Source organism: Misgurnus anguillicaudatus, chromosome 3 (assembly GCF_027580225.2).
Source record: "Misgurnus anguillicaudatus chromosome 3, ASM2758022v2, whole genome shotgun sequence".
In the NCBI taxonomy this organism is placed as follows: domain Eukaryota; kingdom Metazoa; phylum Chordata; class Actinopteri; order Cypriniformes; family Cobitidae; genus Misgurnus; species Misgurnus anguillicaudatus.
Genome location: NC_073339.2, coordinates 16,312,689 through 16,334,973, shown reverse-complemented (window position 1 = coordinate 16,334,973; position 22,285 = coordinate 16,312,689). Strand labels below are relative to the sequence as shown.

Below are 22,285 nucleotides of genomic sequence, written 5' to 3'. Positions count from 1 at the left end.
TATGCTCTCTTGACTCCTCCCTCTTCATGCTTTAGAGATGCTCTGGTCAAATTAACATTGCCAGATTCCTACAAAGGGCTTTTACTATAAATTCATAAAAATGAATGAATGCCTGAAAACATGCTTAAAGAAAACTCACACTTTTACTAATGTCTGGATGGGTTAGTTTAGGGACAAAGAAAGTTTTTGATTTCTTTAGTTTTACATTGACTGCATTTGTCCCACGTTATATATGCTGACAGTGTGTGATATGACTGTAGATCAAGAAAAAGGTATCATCTCTTGTTTTTTTTCCTGGTTTCCATTTGATTTAGTATAATCTTTTATCATGTCTCCTGCTCTCTCTCTCTCTTTCTCTCTCTCTTTCTCAAAATCCTCTTACATCTGCATCTTCTGTTCCCACCCAACATTGTTTATTGACATGCAGGGCCGGAGTGGGACTCATTTTCAGCCCTGGAGTTTCATGCCTTAGACCGGCCCACTTTAGTTCACGACTGACTATTAAAATAATATCTTTAAAACCTCAGTAGTATAAGTCTGCAGTAGTGCACTGTTCTCTGCAGCCTTGCAATTCACTGTATTTTTGAAATATATAATTTCATATTCCGTGCAAATGCAGTAAACAATTATAATTTTTGCCATAATTATGCAGCCCTACCATAAGACCATATATTACTAAAGTAAACTTATTCAAAAACTAAAGGAAACAAATGTGTTTGTGTTTTCCTCTATATTTCTATTTCTAAAAAATGGTGAGTCTTGAAATTAACTGTTGGGTTGATAACGTTTGGAAACGTCTCGGTTACGGATGTAACCCTCGTTCCCTGAAGGAGGGAACGGAGACGTCACGTCGTGACCGACGAATTGGGAGCTCGCTTAGAGAGACCAATCTGCTTCGAATACTACTAAAACGCCAATGAACTTGGCATTGAGATATTTGCATAATGCTGGCGCCGCCCCGCCAGGTGCGTATATAAGGCGCACGTGCAAATAGGGAAATCAGCTTCTGTTCGCTGAGAAAGCCGGAAGGTGACCGGCCTAAACAGCAGGTGGCAGCACCTGTGGCGACGGGACGTGACGTCTCCGTTCCCTCCTTCAGGGAACGAGGGTTACATCCGTAACCGAGACGTTCCCTTTCAGTCGGTCACTACGACGTCACGTCGTGACCGACGAATTGGGAAACCCTACTAAAACGCCACTAGGGGCTGACCTCTTCCAGTGTCTGCTTAAAGCCCTCCGGTTCCACTTAAGGATAGGAGAATTAGGTTTCAAGGCAGAAGGCCGGGCACTAGATGTTCCTTTAACCCCACAGTAGTGCCAGCGACTGGGAAGCGCCCTATCTGAGCGGTATAGGGACGCTGCGGAAGCCACCGCCCCGTTAAGGGCTAATGGTGGGCGAAAGTCAACCGTAGTTGAGGTAAAATGACAGCCGTGGCTGTGTAAGCAAAGCAGTGCTCTGCTAAGGGAAACGTGGGCTGGTAGGATTAACCCCACGGAATAATACTCACAAAGGAACCCGATGGGACACAATGTGGGGCCCTGGCCAAACACGTAGGTTCGTGAGAATACAACTAGTGAAAGGCTGACAGCCAATGCTCCGCAACAAAGGCTGTCAAGGCAGTGGAGAGAGCAAATCAAACCATTACGCATTTTTGCTCTGTTAGCCTTCCATACTGAAACTCAATTTGGAGCCTCAGTCGGAGGCTGCAAGCCGACTTGCGAGTCTGCTCTCCGTGTCCTCCCTGGTGAGGACAGAACACGAGAGGATACAGGCTCGATACGAACATTGTAGAATCTAATGAACGTATTAGGTGTCGCCCAACCAGCAGCTCTACAAATGTCTGTTAGCGAGGAACCACGAGCTAATGCCCAAGATGAGGCAACACTCCGAGTGGAGTGCGCTCTCAAATTAAAGGGGCAAGGAATGCCCTGCAAATTGTAAGCCAGGGCGATAGTATCAACTATCCAATGAGACATCCTCTGCTTAGTGACAGCTTTCCCTTTCTGCTGGCCACCATAACAAACAAAGAGCTGGTCTGAGGTCCTGAAGCTTTGCGTGCGGTCCACGTAGAATCGCAGTGCGCGTACGGGGCACAACAAAGCCTCGGTTGGGTTTGCCTGCTCCAAAGGCAATGCTTGCAAGCTCACCACTTGATCTCTGAAGGGAGTAGTGGGAACTTTGGGCACGTAGCCTGGTCTGGGTCTCAAGGTCACGCTCGAGACAGAAGGACCAAACTGAAGGCACGAATCGTCAACAGAGAATGCATGTAAATCCCCTATTCTCTTCACCGAGGCCAATGCTAGTAGGGTCAGAGCCTTCATGGATAGAAGCTTCAGACTCGCAGACTGCAAAGGCTCGAACGGAGGACTCTGTAGCGCTTTCAGCACCATGGACAGGTCCCAGGGAGGAATAGAAGGAGGGCGCGAGGGGTTTAGCCTGCGAGCGCCTCTCAGGAATCTAACAACCAAATCATGCTGGCCCACTGATCTGCCGTTAATAAGTGAGTGATGCGCAGATATAGCGGCGATATCAACTTTAATAGTGGACGGTGACAGCCTACCATCTAACCTATGTTGAAGATATAAAAGCACAATGTTAATAGGGCATTCTCTGGGGTCCTCGCGTTGCGAAGAGCACCAGGTGACGAAAAGGTTCCATTTTAACGCGTAAGCCCGTCTCGTAGACGGAGCTCGTGCCGCGTCAATAGTGTTAGATACCGCTTGGGGTAAATCACTTAAACCTTGCGCGCGCTCAACGACCAAACGTGGAGATCCCACAGGTCGGGGCGCGGGTGCCATAATGTGCCCCCTCCCTGAGAAAGAAGGTCCTTCCTCAGGGGAATCCGCCAGGGAGGGGCTGTCGCGAGGAGCATTAGTTCCGGAAACCAATTCCTGGTCGTCCAATATGGGGCGATCATTAAAAGGCTCTCCTCGTCCTGCCTGACTTTGCACAGTATCTGTGCTATTAAACTCACTGGGGGGAACGCATATTTGCGCAGGCCCCGCGGCCAGCTGTGTGCCAACGCATCCACGCCGAGGCTGTCCTCGGTTAGTGAATAAAACAGGCGACAATGGGTATTGTTCGGTGACGCAAATAGGTCTATCTGCGCTCGACCGAATTTCCTCCAAATCAGCTGGACCGTCTGGGGGTGGAGTCGCCATTCGCCGGGGCGCGCTGCTCGGGAAAGCGCGTCTGCCGCTGTATTGAGCGAGCCCGGTATGTAAATGGCACGAAGGGACCTCAGATGCTTCTGACTCCAAAGGAGGAGATGACGAGCGAGATGCGACAGGTGACGAGAGCGCAAACCGCCTTGACGGTTGATATACGCTACGGTCGCAGTGTTGTCTGAGCGCACTAGTACATCCTTCCCTCGCAGCTCCTGAGCGAAGCGTACGAGTCCCAGATATACTGCCCATAACTCGCGGCAATTGATATGCCAATGCAACTGGGGTGCTGTCCACACCCCCGAAGCCGTGAGCTCGTCGTACGTGGCTCCCCAGCCCGTGTCGGAGGCATCTGTATGCACAACAGCATGCCGGGAGACCTGTCTCATGGACACGCCGGCCCTGAGAAACGCGGGGTCTGACCACGGGGGGAATGTTAGGCGACACGCAGGTGTAATGGTTACACGATGGATGCCAGCGCGCCACGCTCTCCTCGGGACTCGATCGTGAAGCCAACGCTGAAGCGGTCTCATATGGAGCAGCCCGAGCGGTGTCACGGCCGCTGCTGCTGCCATACGCCCCAGGAGTCTCTGAAATTGTTTCAGAGGGACCGCGTTCTTCCCTCGGAATGAACCGAGGCAAGTCAGAATTGATTGGACGCGCTCTTCTGTTAAACGCGCCGATAAATCGATCGAGTCCAGTTCCATACCGAGAAAAGAGATCCTCTGCGTGGGGCAGAGTTTGCTCTTTTCCCAGTTGACCCGAAGACCCAAACGGGCGAGATGTTGAAGTGTTAGATCTCTGTGTTCGCACAGCGTCCGCCGAGAATGCGCTATTATAAGCCAATCGTCGAGGTAAGCCAGAATGCGAACACCGCTCTCTCTGAGGGGCTTTAACGCCGCCTCTACCACTTTCGTGAACACACGGGGAGAGAGAGACAGCCCGAACGGTAGTACTTTGTATTGATATGCCCGCCCCTCGAACGCAAACCGGAGAAACGGTCGGTGACGAGGGAGAATGGACACATGAAAGTACGCGTCTTTCAGGTCTATCGCTGCAAACCAATCTTGGGGGCGTATTGCACTGAAAATTTGTTTCGGTGTAATCATCCTGAAAGACCTCTTCTGAAGAGATTTGTTCAGGACACGCAAATCCAAAATCGGTCGTAACCCGCCGCCTTTCTTGGGTACTATGAAATACGGGCTGTAAAAACCCGATCTCATCTCGGTAAGAGGGATCGGCTCGATCGCGTCCTTCGCCAGCAGGACCTCGACCTCTGCACGCAGTACATGTGCAACGGACGCTTTCACCGTGGTGAAACGTATGCCCGCAAATTTGGGAGTGTGCCGATTGAATTGAATTTCGTAACCGAGGCGGATCGTGCGTAAAACCCAACGAGACGGACTGGGAAGCTGAAGCCAAGCCCCCAGGGACCGTACGAGAGGAATTAACGGCACTACCGGTGTACCCGCGGCGGGGCAGCGAGGCGGGACAGGCGGGACTGCCGGTGCGTCTGCCGTGACAGCATAAGCATCTACAGTATGTGTGTGTGTGACACTGACCTGAGCCCGCTGAGGTAAACGGTCGTCCGGTCTCCTCAGCTGAGGACGCAGACTCCGAAGGGGTTGCTGGTGGTCCGGTCTCCGAAGGGGAGAGCTCGAACTCCTCAGAACACCCACTGGCGACAGAGGAGAGGGAGGAAGAGCATCTGACTGCCCGCTCACATCTCTCTCGATCCTCTGGAGACCTGGAGAAGGAATAGGAATGCACTCTTTTTGTGGTTTTGTGGGTGCCGGCTGAGAAGCCGGCGGAACAGAAACAAAACGAAACAAAAGATTTTCCACCCGGCCCTCTACCGGTGGAAGGAGCGGTGCCGTCACCGTCTCCCGTAGAGTGATCCCATCCAACTCCAGGTCGCCCGTCTCAGGGCCGCTTCGATTTCCGTTTGCCACGGGAAGCGGGTGGTGCGGGCGGGGCGGGCTGCCGACGGCTGTTCCCTCTCCGTGGTCTAGAAGACGTTCTAGCGGGGGGGGCGGAGGCAGCCGCCGGAGGGCGCCCTCGGCGAGGAGCAGACGGGGCCGCCGGCGCTGGGGGGCGAGATGCAGGTCGCTTGCGCCGGGGCATGATCTGAGCGATCGCTTCCGTCTGCTTCTGGGCGGCGGAGAACTGCTGGGCAAACGACTCCACCGACTCGCCGAACAGGCCTGCCTGGGACACGGGCGCATCCAAGAACTTGTTCTTCTCTGCATCCGTCATGTCGGCCAGACAGAGCCACAGATGGCGTTCCTGGACCACCATCGTGGACATCGCACGACCGATCGCCTGTGCCGTGACCTTCGTAGCACGGAGGGCCAGATCCGTAGCGGCCCGGAGCTCCGAAAGCACAGGCGAGTCGTGTCCTCCCTCGTGCAGATCTCTCAAGGCCTTGGCCTGGTGGACCTGCAGCAACGCCATAGCGTGCAGGGCTGAAGCCGCCTCTCCACATGCATGATAGGCAGCCCCCGTTAGACCGGAAGACTGTCTGCAAGCACGGGAGGGGAGGGCTGGGCGATCCTTCCAGGTGGAAGCGGTGGCCGGACACAATTGCATCACAACCGCACGCTCCACGGGGGGGATTCCCGTATAGCCCTTAGCGGCTCCATCGGTGAGGGAGGTGAGGGGGGAGGGCTGAAACGGCCGTAAACGGGTAGAATACGGCGACCTCCAGGTCCTGGTCAGCTCCTCGTGCACCTCGGGGAAGAAAGGTACCGGCGGAGAGGGTTGTGAAACCCGGGCAGCTCCAAAGAACCAATCATCCAGGCGGGACGGTTCGGGCTGTGGGGGGTGAACCCACTCCAACCCGACGGTCTCCGCCGCTCGAGAGAGCACGGCCACCATCTCTGGATCGAAATCCGGCGTCACGACCCGTCCGGAAGGGGGGAGGACATCCAGATCCTCAGAGGTAGAGGGCCCACCCTCGGATGCTGCGGTCTCCGTGGACCCGGAGGGAGGCACGACAGATCCAACAGACATCGTAGAACACGACTCTGAAGTTTCCATCGGCGCATCAACCGGCTGTGGATGAGGAGGCTGAGAGGCAGAGGACGAATCCCCTGCCCGGTTCAGCACAGTGATGCGGAGATCATCCTTCGAGAGCTTCACAGCCGCACCGTGGCGGCGATCAGAGCTCGTCGGACGTGGGTTGCGTTTTTCCCGGAGGAAAGACAACCGTCTCCGCAAATCCACAAGGGACATGTTCTCGCAGTGAGAACACTTACCCCCAGCAAACGCTGCCTCAGCGTGCTCGATGCCCAAGCACGAAAGACAACGCTCGTGACCGTCCTTCGGACCCATATACTTCCCGCATCCAAGATCGCACGGACGAAAAGCCATCCTGAAAAGGACGCTAATGTCCGGATATACGAGAGAGTGGCTGCCTTTAACAAGGCACAAAGCTCTCTCGTATCACTCTTTTAGGGAAATTCACTCAGATGCTCAGTTGATGATGCGCACAGGAAAGGCAACGCACACACTAAACTCAAACAAACAAAAAAGATGCAGAGCCTGTGGAATACTGCGAGGCGTCCGCTGTGGTACTGCCAGTCCAACCAACTTCCGCAATCGATCCCAACAGAGTGAAGTAGCTTCTCAGTAGCAGATACTGCCGGCTTTCGAAGCGATAAAAAGCTGATTTCCCTATTTGCACGTGCGCCTTATATACGCACCTGGCGGGGCGGCGCCAGCATTATGCAAATATCTCAATGCCAAGTTCATTGGCGTTTTAGTAGTATTCGAAGCAGATTGGTCTCTCTAAGCGAGCTCCCAATTCGTCGGTCACGACGTGACGTCGTAGTGACCGACTGAAAGGGAACCCCTGATATACAATACACAAGCAAGATTTATCAAGTATGCATTGGAAACAAATGGAAATAATCTGTATCTTTTTTTTTAGTACTAAGATCATGTCTATTGCTAAATAACGTAGGCCTACATTGTGTTAAAAAAAAGAAAACATCATGGATATACTTTTGAAACTAATGAGTTTTGCATCAAATAGATTTTTGTTCCTCTTGCAATAAACGATGAATAATGACTATTCATAGAGAATTCATCTATGACTTGGTTAAAAAAAAATACGTTTAGAGGCCAGCCCGTTTGTATTAAGACGCGCTCAAGTTTATTTAAAATATAATAGACGCGCGGCCGGCAAGGCCACTCAAAAGACGCGCTCAAGTTTATTTAAAATATAGACGCGCGGCCGGCAAGCGCACTCAAAAGACGCGCTCAAGTTTATTTAAAATATAGACGCGCGGCCGGCAAGCCCACTCAAAAGACGCGCTCAAGTTTATTTAAAATATAGACGCGCGGCCGGCAAGCGCACTCAAAAGACGCGCTCAAGTTTATTTAAAATATAGACGCGCGGCCGGCAAGCGCACTCAAAAGACGCGCTCAAGTTTATTTAAAATATAATAGACGCGCGGCCGGCAAGCGCACTCAAAAGACGCGCTCAAGTTTATTTTAAATATAGATGCGCGGCCGGCAAGCGCACTCAATATAGACGCGTCTAAAACAAAACTCGTGTTCAAGTAAGCGCTTTGAAAACCAGAAGACAGCGGCACGTCCTGCGTTTCCCATGCGTTTTAGATGTCAATGCACCCTAATGCAAGAATTCTTCCAATAAGTGGTCGGGACTCGGGACACAATCAACTTGTGCATAAAGCGGCGGGGACATCTCTCACCCGCAAATACGCGTCATCCCGGTGGCATGACAACACCCCAACACCGGCCCTCGTGGCCAAAAAAAACAGACCGGCCCACCGGGAATCCTCCCGGTTCTCCCTATGGCCAATCCGGGCCTGTTGACATGTATGCCTATACAAATGTATTGCACTCTGGAATGCTTGCTTCTGATTGGTCAGTGTCAACATTCAGAGATTTGTTATTCCCTCTGGTTATTCCCAGATAACAACCGCCTAATAGCACAGCCTCATACGGGTATTGTGAGTCATCTTGATTGGTGCAGCTTCATTTCCACAAAAATTAAATATAAAAAATTCAACAATAATTTAAGGGTCAATATTATGCTCACTTATTTGTGTTTACACACTGGCGACACACATTTATGTCCAAACACCTAAGATAGGCCCTTTAACTCTTTCCCCGCCATTGACGAGATATCTTGTCAATTAAGAGAAAATATTTCCTTTTCAATGACGCTTTCCTGATGAGTTTTTAAGGTAATCTGTAATTTGTCTATTTATACTCAATTTATAAAACATTGAAGCAAAAACCAATTTTATTAATTTTAAACTCCGTTTGTGTTTTGATAATCATTCTGAATCTGATCTCTAACAAAAGTCCTTTACCAAAATGCAATTAATTCAGCTTTTTGCTCAAAATATTGTATTTTTTAAGAAATCTAACCATATTTCAGAGGTCATAAAAGAGAACAAATGAAGATAGGATGAAACAATTGTTGTCTCCTGTTTTGTTTGTTCCTTTTTTGAAAGCAGAGGGGCTGTTATTTCATTTGATATATTTGTTTATATATTTATAAAAGAACATTTTGAAAATCACAAAGAATGCTGACGGGCAACTTTTAAAAAAAAGTCTGTCTGGGAATGAGTTAAACCAAACTTCCTGTTCACTTAATACGGCGCATCTTTCATGTAGTTTAATGTACTGGTTTCTTTTTTCTGTTTTTTAAAACCATTTTCGCTTGGGTTTGGGGTTAGATTGTGCAATGATATTATGAAAATAGTCCCCTTGGTTACTTGACAGAAGAGTCAAGTTTTAAATAGGAAAAATATCAAAACTCTTAGCACAATTTTTAGCACAATGCTAATGGTCTAATCAGATTCAATGGATTGTGCTACGCTATGCTAAAAGTGATACCGCCAGACCCGTAGATCAGCTGAATGTATTCCAAAATGGTAAAAATCAAATGTTTAACTCTAGGGGAGCTGGAAAATGAGCATATTTAAAAAAAAGTGGAGTGTCCCTTTAATGGTCAAAACAAATGTTTTATAGGGATTTAGTGCGTTTGTACCCGCTATTTTGGCAACCCCTAACTGCACAAATTATGCAGTTTTTTCTGGATTTCATAAAAAACATTAGTCAAAACGCCACACTTGTGTCCCTAGCATTATGACCACCATTAGCTTTAGTTGCTCAGAGGAAGTCTTACACAAAGGAGCTCAAAGATGGCGGCGCCCGCATTTACACCAAGAATATGTTTATTTGAAACCAATAGTTGGGTTTATTCATGTTTTTCCCAACCATCAGCAGAAACAACCCAGCATTTAGATTGAAGGTAAGACCTTTATTCCACATCCGAGCTCCTGTGCAGAGATTTTGTCTTGTTCTGACTGAGACAGACCACATTGCCCCATGAACACCGTAATGGTAGACAAGACCAGGGGTGAAAAATGTAGAAAGAATCCAGAAAGACAACTGATCCCAATCTTATGTTTTATTCTGATCTTGAGACCTATTATGTCGATATGTATATGCAAGTTTTTTAAGTTGATAAAACTCACATTTTTTAAGTGTTTCCAATTGAAAAAATGTTTTACTAGCTTCACTTTTTACAATGTTTTACTGATATGATAATTTATTGCCTATCAAACATGTTTCTTCACCATTTGGTTTCTATTTACAGTATGTTGATACAAGCTAGTGACGCACACGCAAGGTTTTAATACCACAGAAAGCATCTGTTTTGTACAATTAAAGTACAGAGCTCATTTTTTATAGCTTTAAACACAAACTGCTCCGTCTGTTCACCAATTCCTGCTGTATTCTCTCACATGAACTCTTTCTATCCGCAGACAAAAACTGGGACAACTTTCACACTAAGCACACAGTTGTGGGAGTTTTGCACTGTAAAATCCAGAGACAATGGTAAAAATCTGGAATGTCTTCTCATATCATTTTGGGACAACATAGATCATTAGGATTTGCCTACATTCGTGCTCCACTGCAAGCAATGGGTTTACCAAAGTATGGGGATATGAAACGCATGGTATGATGCTTTGAAATTCACATGAATTGTTAATCTGATAATATAATTTAAAATAATACTGTGTATAAAATGCTAATTTTTCTTGCTTACAATATATTTACAATGAAAGATTGAAATCATCTTATTGCAATCAGCTCTGTTCGCTTTCTTACATTGTAAAAGGTGAAAGTAGGTTTTACATAAAAATGAATTCAATTGGTAATATTTTTTTAACTTAAAATTTATTTTTAAGTGTTACCAATTAAAATAATTTGTTTAAGTAGATCCAACTTTCGCTTTTTACTGTGTACTTCCTTTTTAAATAAGGTAAAACAAGGTTTTACTGCTGTATCATACAGTATGTTGCAGAATTAAAAAAATACAAAAACAAATTTAAGACTAAATTAATGAGTACACTCTAAAAACCGTTGGGTTATTTGTTTTACCCAACAGGTGGGTTAAACATATTGGGTTGTTGTGTTGGGTTATTCGTAGCTTTTATTGGGTTATTTCTATAACAACCCAGACAGATGGGTTAAAATCGGGCTCACGTCACGCATTTTGAATTTCAATGGTCAACAGGTGCCACTGCTGAGTGCGGACAGACACGAGAGGTACGTTTTAAAATATATATCTCTGTGTAATGTTTTATTTGCTACAAAGTGTCTTTAAGCTCTACCCACAGTAAACTATCAGCCACGTTTTCTACAAATACTTGTACAAAAACGCTGTTGTCTAGTTTTGTCCGTTACACCTGTTCCATTCATTAACTGTTACCGATGCCAACACGCGTTTTTAAGCCATCATAAACATAAAAAAACATCGCAAGTTATTTGAATACTAAACAGCACCAACAGCATGATCCCTTACGAAAATGAATAATGTCTTTTTTTAGTAGTATAACGTTAGTTTCATGGCGTATTGATTGCCATATTGCTTTAACCATGCTTTCTGTAACAGACAATGCTTTTTTGTTTAAAGTGTAGTAAAAACCGTTTTTTAACTTTTGTAAGGGATGCAACCGGCTGTTTTTGGCTCCAAATATTTTTTTAGCCGGTCTGTTATAGAAACAGAGCTGTAATATAAATGTGCCTCTGAATGAAAATCTCTTAAGAAATGACTCGATGGCATTTTATTGTCGTTTTACCTCATAATCCCCTGATAAAGCGCTGTTTAATCCTGCACGTCTATTACTGTTTATGGTTACCCCGGTAACGGTTGAATTTGCAATTCAGCGCCATCTACTGTCAAAGTAGAGTATTTATTCAGCGTGCCAGATGTGTTTGCTTTGAGATTTAATACATTATTCTTTTCTTTAAATGTAGACATTCTTGGAGATGTTGCATTAAAAACCCTTCAAAATGGCCAGCAAGATGGTTCAGCCTTCCTACAGCACCAAGAGCCAAAGCAAACATTTATTAATTTTCAACATGTAAGTATCATTTATGACACTTGTTTTTTTTTTAACCTGTTTATGTGTGCATATTTACATTGTGAAAATTCTGTCTTAAGGTCAGAAAACAAACATAATTCAGTATTTGGAGGAGGAGGTATGACGAAGACCCTATGTCCTGCTATGGGATGAATTCGACTAATTACAAGTCTTTGTTATTGTGGGGAGGCATGGCCCAGGAGCAACACCAGCAGTTGACACATGCTTTAATATTCCCAAGCCTTTCACTACTGTTAGGTAGTTTCTGTAACACACAATACATTTTGTACCAGGTGATGTTTCCTTAACACACTGTCACCTGCTTAAAGGGATAGTTCCCCCCAAAATAAAAATTATGTCATAATTTTCTTCCTCTCCTGTTGTTACAAACCTGTATACATTTCTTTGTTCTGATGACCACAAAGGAAGATATTTTGAGGAATGTTTGAAACCAAGCAGATCATGAGCCCCATTGACTGTCATAGTAGGAAAAAAGAATACTATGAAAGTGAATGGGGCTCATGATCAGTTTGATTTCAAACATTCTTTGAAATATGTTCCTTTGTGGTCATCAAAATAAAGACTTTTATACATGTTTAACAACATGAGAGGATGAAAATTATGACAAAATGTGTGAACTATCCTTTTAAGCAGTTTTTACTTGGATAAGATGGAGTATTTGTTCTGTTCTTATATGTTTTTGTATATTTTTGTATGTATATATGTATGTGTGTATGTATCTATTTATGCTTCTATACATGTATTTATACATTTAAGTGCAGGTCAAAATGACTAAATGGAAATAAAGCATTATAAATGTATTTGTAAGTTTTGTATTATTTATTTATAAAGCAAATAATAATAATAAATATTAAATAATAATAATAATAATAATAATAATAATAATAATAATGGGGTTAAAACAGCATTGCAAAAAATAACCCAACAAATTGGTTATTTCATAACCCAACTAATTGGGTAAAACTTTCTACCCAATGCATTGGGTTAAAATAACCCAACAATGGGTCGGTGCTATAGTAACCCATCATTGGGTTATTTATTGGGTTATTTTTAACCCAACTGTTTTTAGTGAGTACAGTGTTTAAGGCCTAGACAAATACCAGTCAGTGATTTTTTACACCTTTTAAGATACAAATGGTTTTAATAATGTTATATGTGTACGTGTGGTCAGGATTAGATTAATCTGAGCAGTGATGTTGTATATACGGATGTGTGTTCGGGGGTTAATCTCAGCACCGTGAGCGAGCCGAGACAGGAATATGGGCCATGTTGTCTTGTCTGTGATTGAGGGATTTTTGTTTTTTAGTACATTGTTTTTTGCAAGGACACGCTCCCTTTAATATTCTCAAAATCACATCAGAGGTAATCCAGCATCACTGTGGCTTTTTACCCAGCAGACCAAAGCAAAGGAGAGAGAAAGAAACGGCTTATATAACCATCCAATGATGGGGACTTTCCTTTCTTTTTCCTTTCTAAATATCTACATCACAGTCAAATTTTATCCTCCCCCTCTCCATCTTTTAAGGAAGACCTTTTAAAGGCAAGGAGGTTGGTGGAGTCTTTGGAGTCTTGCTGGATTCGTAGGGCACTGGGGCTGGTGGGTGTGCTTGGAGAAGTTGGAGAAAATGTTATTTTTCGCCTGATCCTCCCTGAGGCCGACATTATTGTTCCTGTTTCCTCTACCAGTCCCTCAAACAGAGCCCCCAGACTCTGTCGGATTCGCATACAGAAGCTTGGACAGCTAAAAGCATAAATGATCGGGTTCAACACAGAGTTCAAAAAGGCAAATGTTGTTGCCAAAGGTAAATACACCTCCACCAACTCCACCGTGTGTGGTCTGTACTGAGCTACAACCTCAAGCAAACAGAAAACATGGTACGGTACCCAGCAGATAAAGAATGTTAAAACCACAGACACAACCATTTTTGTGAAACCTGGCGAGAGTTGAGCAGCATTTCTGCCCGATGTGGAAGCAGTGGACAGGCTGCCGAAAATACTCGATTTACTCTCTTTGCGTTTGGTCATATCTAGGCGTCTCTTCTCCAGCCTCTTTCTGCGAGCTCGCAGTAGTACGGCAAAAGATGTGTAACTGATGGCGATGACCACTAGGGGCACGACGAATGCCAACGACGCCTTGGACACAGCAGTTGCTGCCTGCCGCACCTTACAGTCATGATGCAGTGAGCTCGGAGAAGAATACAATGCAAAATTATGGTAGCAGAGTTTTCGGCCATCTTGTTTCTCCACAACAGAACGAAACATGAAATACGGAAACGCGTTCAGTGCTGCCCATGCCCATCCCAGTCCGCAAATCTTCCATGCTGCCGACACAGTGCGCCGGTTCTGAGTCCACACCGGTTTGGCCACTAATAAGCAGCGATCCAACGATATCACAGCCAGTAGAAAAGCAGAAACAAACATGTTGATGAAAAATATGGAGGACTGGGCGGAACATAGTAGGCCTCCCAGCTCCCAGCTGTGGCCCATTAGTAGGTAATAAGTGAAAAGTGGCAGAGTTAGTGTAGTAAGGAAGTCTGACAGTGCTAAATTCAAAACCCACACCGCTGCAACGGTCTTGCGACGGAGACGGCAGCCGAGTGCCCACAGCACCAGTCCGTTTTCTAGGATCCCCAAACATGACACCACACCGTGCACGGAAACCACCGCCAGGTTCACGCGAGTGTCGTTGTTCAGGGTGTGAGAGATCATTGTCTGTAGAAGAGGACAGTGGAGGTCAGAGGACGAGGAGGGACTTAAAGAGGTGTTCGGAGGAAAAGGGGAAGCCATTGCTGTAAGAGAAAAAGAAAAAAAAAATTATTATAAATGTAAACCACCAAAATGATGTCAATGTTGTCAATGTCTCAAGAATAAAAAATATTTAACCTTCAAATTTGAATCGTTTTTTGTCCTTTTCTTTACTTTTTGTTCTCTAGGGAGACAATGACATGGATCCTCATCAATTAATGGGCCCGTAAATTAGATTTTTTATAAAATAATTAAAAAATTAAATGTAATGCATATATATAGGGTTGGGGTTAGAACGACTTTCTTTTATGCTGCGTTCACACCAGCTGTGGTAGAGGCGTCAAGCGGGAGTGATTTCAGTGTCAAGTCAATGTAAAGACGCGTTTACGCACATCTGGAGGTATCGCGGCGCGAATGTGGCGTTTAGCGTGGCAGAGGCGAATTGAGCGTTGCCGCAGCAAACACGCAAGTTCAAAAATCGGAACTTTGGCGGAAATACGTGGCGCGTTAACCCAGTGTTCCCCAACCTTTTTTCTGCCACGGCACAGTTTTAATAAGTAAAAAAATCATACGGCACACCACTATACCAAAAAGCATTAAAAGAAATGCACAAACCTCTATTGCAATGCTTAAATGACTTGTTTAACTGGAATATTTTACTATATTAAATGTAGATTATATCCTGGCTGGAATTGATGACATTGACATACGCAGTTGTGATTTTTAATTTTTCCACGGCACACTAGTGTGCCATGGCACAGTGGTTGGTAAACACTGCGTTAACCAATCAGGAGCTTGCTCTAGTAGTGATGCGAATACAGGAAGCGAGCAGAAATGCAGAATCCCCTCCATGATGGCTTTTACGCGCGAATGAAGCGGAAAATGTTCCAGCATCCAACTACGTCCGAATAGCGTGTTTTTGCCGCCTCTACTGCGTTTGGTGTGAATCCAGCAGTACATTTCAGACATCAAGACGTTTTGAAAGAAGGGGTGAGCTGTGAATTGAGCCATTAGTTGCAATTCTCAAATTCTCAAAGCTAGATGGCGCTAAAAATCTGCACAATTTTTGGCTGTCCCAGACAAAAGATTGCCATAATAAAACAACTGTCGCGATATCTGTGATCGTGGCTCCTTATTGGTGGTCGTACAGTGAGAGAGGTTCAAAGCCGTTTTCCTGGTCTTGCGTCCAAAGATAACCTACGATTATTTTCTGACAGTGTCAGAAATTTAGCATGATCACGCACAGTGTGTTTGCTGCTACAACCTGTGTACCAGTATTTGATTATTAGCCCATGCTGGTGACGTTGCACTAACGTGTGATGCCGCCGTCGAAGCCTCCAGTTTAAAAGGTCTACATGCTTGTTGTACCCAAGTTCAAACGATCCATTTCGCACAGTGTGATAAGGTAATGATCTTATAAGAGTGCAAAAATCCTGCAGTGTATCGCGTGTAATCCCGTTTGGGATTATGAGGTGGTGTGATTGTTGCTGATCTTTGCACTATATTATCAGAAGGCGAAGAACTGCTACTTGGGCGGAGTGATTTGCATAACTCTGCCCGAACTCTCTGCTCCTCACAAGGGGGCTTCTCAGGTGCTGCGAGCAAATCACTCCACCCATGTAGCAGTGCTTCGCCTTATGAGAATATAATTCCCAGTATGTATATGGTAAAAAGATGGCTGTCTCTCATATGACCTTGTTATTTGTACATGGTGTGACTATACAAATCACAACACATAAATAGGAAAATGTTGGCATTATTTTGTCACTTATTGGGAGCAGTATGCTAGCTGGAGCCATTCACTTCCAGTCTTTGTGCTAAGCTAACCTAGCAGGGGCTGCGTCAAACAGAGTTAAAGCACGCACGGAGATGAGAAAGGTATGTATGGACTTATCTAACTCTGGGGGATACGGTGAATAAGCTAAATTCCCAAAATGTGGGCGTGTTCCTTTAACTGTGTGACCTTGAAGATGCAGCACACACTACTGCCCAAGAAAAATTTCCCCAAGGGGACAATGAAGTGTATCGTATCATATTAATACACAAATGTAAAGTCTCAGTCTTATCATTGTGATAGTCTGTCTGTGAGGATCATCTGTCACTATGATGTCTTGGTTTAGTTTTGTGCAAACCCATCACAAAAGATTTACCCAAGAATCCTATAATACCATCTGGATGCATGTTGAAATTTTGTCTCCGTTTAGACATGCATATGACTGATCATGAGGATTTAGTTAAGTCAGAGAAACATTTATTATTGTCTGCGAAGCCCGTTTTTGTTTAATTCTGAGCAGAGCGACATACAGTGGATCAGAAATGAGACTTTTGTGAAGTATTGTTTGTTGCTGATTTTACAAAATATAATCAAACCTAATATTTCTCAGAATATTGTGTTTATGCTGGTCAGGCATAAACATGGTATTAATGGTCCAGAACTTATAAGGGTTTCCTTTTATCCATTAAAAAAAATGTTGTCATGGGGTCACTTGAGCATGTCAGTTCTTGCCCCCCAAAAAACATTACTTCTTAGGAAACAATGATAAGAGGGTGGGAAGTGTTGTAGAAAGAAGAAAGCCAAACGTCTGTAGAAATAGAAATCATTCTCATATACTGTATAGTCAATTTTGGTAACAATGCTTACTTTCAAAAAGTAAGGGCAGTAATTAAAAAAAAAAACATTTGTGACTGCATGAATGAACTATCTAGGGGAAATCTATACAAGCGCATCAGTCAAAAAGGGAAAGTTTTACAAGAAATTTTACTGTGAATTATCAGCATCCTCTTCTTTTTAATACCTAAGAAAGTTGTACATTTTAAACAAACACCTTACTGGAAAATATTTTTAATTTAAAAATACAGTCAGAAATTGTAAAACCATGGTTTTAAGCTGTCACTGGGATGGTACCCTTTAAAAAGGTCCTTATATGTAACATTTAGGTACATATATGTAAGCATTTGGTATCAATATGTACCTCTGAGGTATTAATATAAACTCTTCAGGTGTAAAGGTTTACTTTTTGGAAGGATACCGCCCCAGTGACAGCTAGGGACATTTTTTTCACCATTTCTGACAGTTATTGTTCTAATCCTATATGAACGTTTCAGACATCAGTCTTAAACAGCCAAATGCAATGATTATAATGATCAATAGAAATAAATATTTTCATGCACCATTATAGCACAAGCAAAAACTAATCTGGATTCAATTACCACCTGTGTGCTTTCAAATCTCAGTTCTTTAAGAGTCTTTATTCTTTCAACCATAAAAGCTATGACAGTAACAAAGTAACAAGTTTTTCCAGTTGAGTTCGCTGGTTCACATACTGTCAGTTTAATGTCCTCCTGTTTGTATTTAACCCTCACATTGAAGTTTTTCTTTAGTGAAATGTGGACAAATTTAAAATGATTCATACCTTTTGTGAAGTTTGTTTATTGCGATTCCTTCTCGGCAGCAAAGCATCGTCTGCATCTGCTCCTTTGAAAAGCCTCACTTACTTTGCTGAATTCTTCTTCGCCTCCTTCCTCATTCTCTCTCTGATGCTTGTCAGTCGTGTTTGTACTGTAGCCAACTGTAGTTTTCTTGAGGTGGGCTAAGACAGACACACAGACGTAGTAGAAAAGGTGTGTGATCTTTTTCTCTTTCTGTCACATGACAGCATTTGCCCCTTGTAATTATTGTATTATCCTTTCGCATACACCATGACAATATACAGATGACAGCTTCTGAGCATGTCGACACATGTCCACACGGACATGAACTTTCAAATATAAACAGTGTTAAGTGTGTGAACTGAAAGAAAATCAAGAAAACTGTTAAACTGGTATTCAACTTTGCCAACTAGGTTTACAAAGTTTAAGTCCAACAAATAAGAATCCTATCCCTGTAGCATATATATATATTTCTAGGTAATTCAGCTGGGAATTTTTTACGCATGTGGTCAGAGAAAAACAGGCATTCTGAATTCAAACAACAATAAAATCACTGACTACTACCCCGTGTAAATTATAAAAAATCCCTTATGTCACCCAAAAAACAATAACCATCCGAAAAGGGCTTTAGACAGATTTGTGAACAATATTTGAGAGATAACGGCCTTTTGTACAGCGGGGAAAATAAGTATTTGACACATCAGCATTTTTTATCAGTAAGTGGATTTCTAAGTGGGCTATTGACAATACATTTCCACCAGATGTAGCCATCAAGCCAAATATTAAATTCATACAAAGAAATCAGAACATTTAAGTATACAAGTTGAGTCATAATAAATAAAGTGAAATGACACAGGGAATAAGTATTGAACACATGAAAAGAATAAGGTGCAAAATGGCATAGCAAGCCATGTGATCCCCTAAAATCTGTCAGTATTAAATATAGTTGAAATCCATTTACATTTAGCACTTGTAAATGAGGTAACAATAGAGGCAATTACAGCAACACAAGAACAGCAATACATAGGTGCATGAAATATGTCAACTTCATTTTATAACTTATAATTTCTAGTCCAGTCTCCAGATAAATAATAGTAGGTTGAAATGACTTTATTTTTACTTTACTAAAATACAAAATTTTAAGGCAGCAAATAATTTTTTACAGTGTATTTAAACTATAGTTAGTGAAATAAACCTAAATTAATACACTAGTCAACATTTGAAGTGGATCAAAACCTTTAATAAAAGTTGAAATAAAACCAACCCCTAATACCTGTTATTTTCTTTGAACAAGTTTGATAAACTTTTTTGATCCACTTCAAATGTTGACTAGTATAAATTAAACAGTACCTTCTTTAGGTAAAAAGTACTTTTACTTGCCTAAACGAAGAAAGCATACAATTTCATGTAAATAGGTATTAAATAAAACATTTAATCCAGTATCTGCAGGAATAAACAATATGATTCTATGATGTAGAATGTAATGAAGTAAAAGTTTTCCCAAGACAAACACTCTGATAAAGTAATCATTTGAATATATGACATTTACTTGACATGGAGGATTTTTATGTAACCCCAAATATTATCCCCTTAGACAACAGAAACTAAAAGCCCATACTTGCAACCCTACTGTTTGTCATCTCATTTTATGTTATGGTTAACTATTTGCTAAGGTTTGACAACTTATTGACACTTAGATATGACGTGTAGGCCTACTAATATACATATATATCATCAGTGCATCCTAAGCATTCATATTCTGAGGGTTTTGAAGAGCAACACAAAAGCAAAAGGACAATCAAAAGGTGTGTGGAAAAGCTTTAATACTTATTTTGTATTTCTATAAACACAGTGTACACTTTTTTGGCTAATTGTCTTTTTCTGACAAGACTGATTCCAGATATTCTGAACACTAGGGCTGATTTACTTCGCTCTATTGGTCTCCAGCACACATGCTTTCATGTCTGTTTTGGTGGGTAATGAAAGCACCTATGTGACCATTACTAGTCGTGCCATTATGGCAAAGCTCTATGAGGTGTGTGAAGCTGTTGCTGAATCTGAGGGAAGATCATTCAATCCAACGGTAAGTAGTGTTTGAATAGATTTAAAATAATTTGTTTAATGTTTTCTCGATTAAAAAAAAAACATTTTGTTATTTTGCCACTTTTTAAAGATCTTTATTTTGGGATGTAATGTTCCTTTAACCACACACAGGGGCCATCAGCAGAGGAACTGCTATATGCCTGCCTGGGCGAGGAGACAGGTGAGGGTTCAGGTGCCAGATTCCGGGCAGCGTTGAATCAAATCTACATGCAGAATGTCATTGTGAACCGTGACTTCATGACCAGCGCACCGCACCATTTCCACAACGAGGTCTTCAGCGAGGGACACGACCTCATCATTCATGGAATAAAAGCCATTTTAGATCATGTCCGCACCGACAACATTCAGTCTGCCCGAGAAACACTGGGGCGAGTGTGTCACACACTGCAGGTTTGGAAGACGTAGATTTATTACCTTAATATATTTATGAAACATAAAAACATTTTGATTGAACAAGATGGTGTTCAATGACGTGGTCAACCAATGAAATCGATTAATCTTTTTTTAAGGATTTCTACAGCCCTAGTAACTGGGTTGAACTGCATGGGTAACAAAATTCCATATGCCAATCTCATCAGACCAGATCTCAACATTGTTAACAGCAGGTACAAACAGCCAATGGGTACAATGATCAGAGAAATTAGAATGTTGATATGGCCAATGTTCACATGTAAAAGCTTATAAAATTTGTATTTAGTATGTTCCCTTGTTCTATGAAAAAGCGGAACGAGATGTGTGTGTGTGTTCATGCATTCATATATGTATTCATAAGTAAAGTATGATTTGATATCCGTGTGGCCCCTCATAGCCATGCTCATTTTTCACACACTCATTATCAGGGCAGCAGTGAATAATATACCGCACTGCAGCGCCATCTACTGGATTTTCACTGTATTGCATGAAATTAGTCATTTTGGAACTAAATGCAATGATATATTTAATATTTATGTTCAGATTGATCGATGCACTGTTTGTCCCGTCTCTCCTTCTATGTGATTGGACAGCTGAATAAAAGCGATTTACAGAGGGCTACTTTTGATAACCTACACATTATTAGCAGAATAACAATTGTTTTACAAAGCATCTTAAAAACGTTTTAAAATGTATAAGAACCTAAATTAAAATGTATATTTGTGGTGGAATATCATTTATTTTATAAAAAAAATTTTTAGCCGATGTGGGGCCTGCTCCACTGCAAGCTCCGCCTACATCATTTTCTATCTCTATGATAAATGAATACAATAAAAAGTTCATCTGTGAAAAATAATTCATTGCACTTCAGTGATAACTATAATGACATTGTGCATTTAAATCATTAATATATTTAATAAAAGGCGGTCTTTACTCAGATTTTTTACCAAGGTTAAGTGTGGTTGTGCATTTACAGTATACAGTATAAAATACACTCTAATCTGTTTTGTAATTTAGATTTTGAAATTCTCTATAAAAAAGGGTTAGTTAATTTTAGGACATTTTCATCACCTCTAAAACACAAAAAAATGCAATGCCTAATTTAAAATACAAGTAAAAACGAAACGGAAAATATATATGCAGTGAACAGTATATTAGTCCATTAATTTCTATAATCTTTTGAGGATAAATAAACTCCACAGAAGTTTCACAGGCCATGCGCAGTTCTAAAAAATGACCGCGTGAGGGCGCTTTGGAGGCGCTTATGTGCGTTGTTTGCTATTATTCAAACCTCTGCGGAAGTACTGTTTTATAAGTATCAGATTTTGCAGATAATTTGTTTAATCAAAGCGTACTCATATTCGAAAGGTCTAAGACTCAAATATTTGTATTTGACCTTAATTCACAAAATCTTAATGTGAGTCCATACCTGTAAAATGAAATATGATCCTGTCACAGTCATTGATAAATCTCATGCATGGTTGTCATGAAACCACTTCACAAAACAACATTCCTCTGGGCTTTTAGTTGAAAGCGTACATATTTGGAGAAATAATTACGAAATATGACATATGAACCATAGAAGTTAGTGTTCATTCATACGTGACGCCTGGGGGCGCCTTCGTGCAGAGACCGCCCACAATTGACACACGAACAACAGCTTGGATCCGCTTCATCATGGTGCCCATATAAGGGCATAGCCACCCTGCAGCTAAAACCTATGGCTAAAGTACCAAGGCTAGATGGCTCAAGGCGGAGTCCCTAACGGCATCACCTGGCGGCCATCCTACGACAGGGCGCTCGCTCACCCGTAGCACCGAGCCCAATGGTGCAGGTACCTCCAAACGACCACAACTTGCTAAATTTTCCACCGATTTTCAAACGGTTTGGATCTTTACAAACGTTATTAACGTGGCTATAATTCTGGATGCTTTAACATGTTTCATGAATTTATTTTTTATCTTTAGTATAGGTATACAGTGTCATAGGTACATCTT

The 22,285-nt window shown here is 42.6% G+C and overlaps 2 protein-coding genes across 3 annotated transcripts in view; one reads left to right on the top strand and one right to left on the bottom strand.

Moving 5' to 3' along the window:
* Positions 1–12,671: 12,671 nt before the first annotated feature.
* On the bottom strand, positions 12,672–21,877 carry LOC129444283 (prostaglandin D2 receptor 2). 2 transcript variants are annotated; one of them, XM_055204850.2, is made up of 3 exons: positions 21,718–21,877; positions 17,759–17,935; positions 12,672–14,389 (listed from the first exon to the last, which is right to left on the bottom strand). In XM_055204850.2, exon 3 carries the CDS (start codon positions 14,385–14,387, stop codon positions 13,092–13,094), a length of 1,296 nt encoding a protein of 431 aa, XP_055060825.2. In that variant the 5' UTR covers positions 14,388–14,389; positions 17,759–17,935; positions 21,718–21,877; the 3' UTR covers positions 12,672–13,091. The 2 variants fall into 2 exon arrangements, with proteins under 2 accessions (XP_055060825.2, XP_055060827.2); XM_055204852.2 differs by lacking the exon at positions 21,718–21,877 and having other exon boundaries at positions 17,759–18,190.
* The window catches only part of vwa11 (von Willebrand factor A domain containing 11), an 82,172-nt gene continuing 79,973 nt past the window's right edge, over positions 20,087–22,285 (top strand). The window contains exon 1 of the mRNA XM_073862433.1: positions 20,087–20,267. Coding sequence (XP_073718534.1) covers positions 20,115–20,267 — 153 coding nt within the window. The 5' untranslated portion in view covers positions 20,087–20,114. The remainder of the gene's footprint in view (positions 20,268–22,285) is intronic.

Bases quoted from the DNA above. Each gene is read 5' to 3' on its own strand.
- LOC129444283 (XM_055204850.2), bottom strand. From the start codon at position 14,387: ATGGCTTCCCCTTTTCCTCCGAACACCTCTTTAAGTCCCTCCTCGTCC.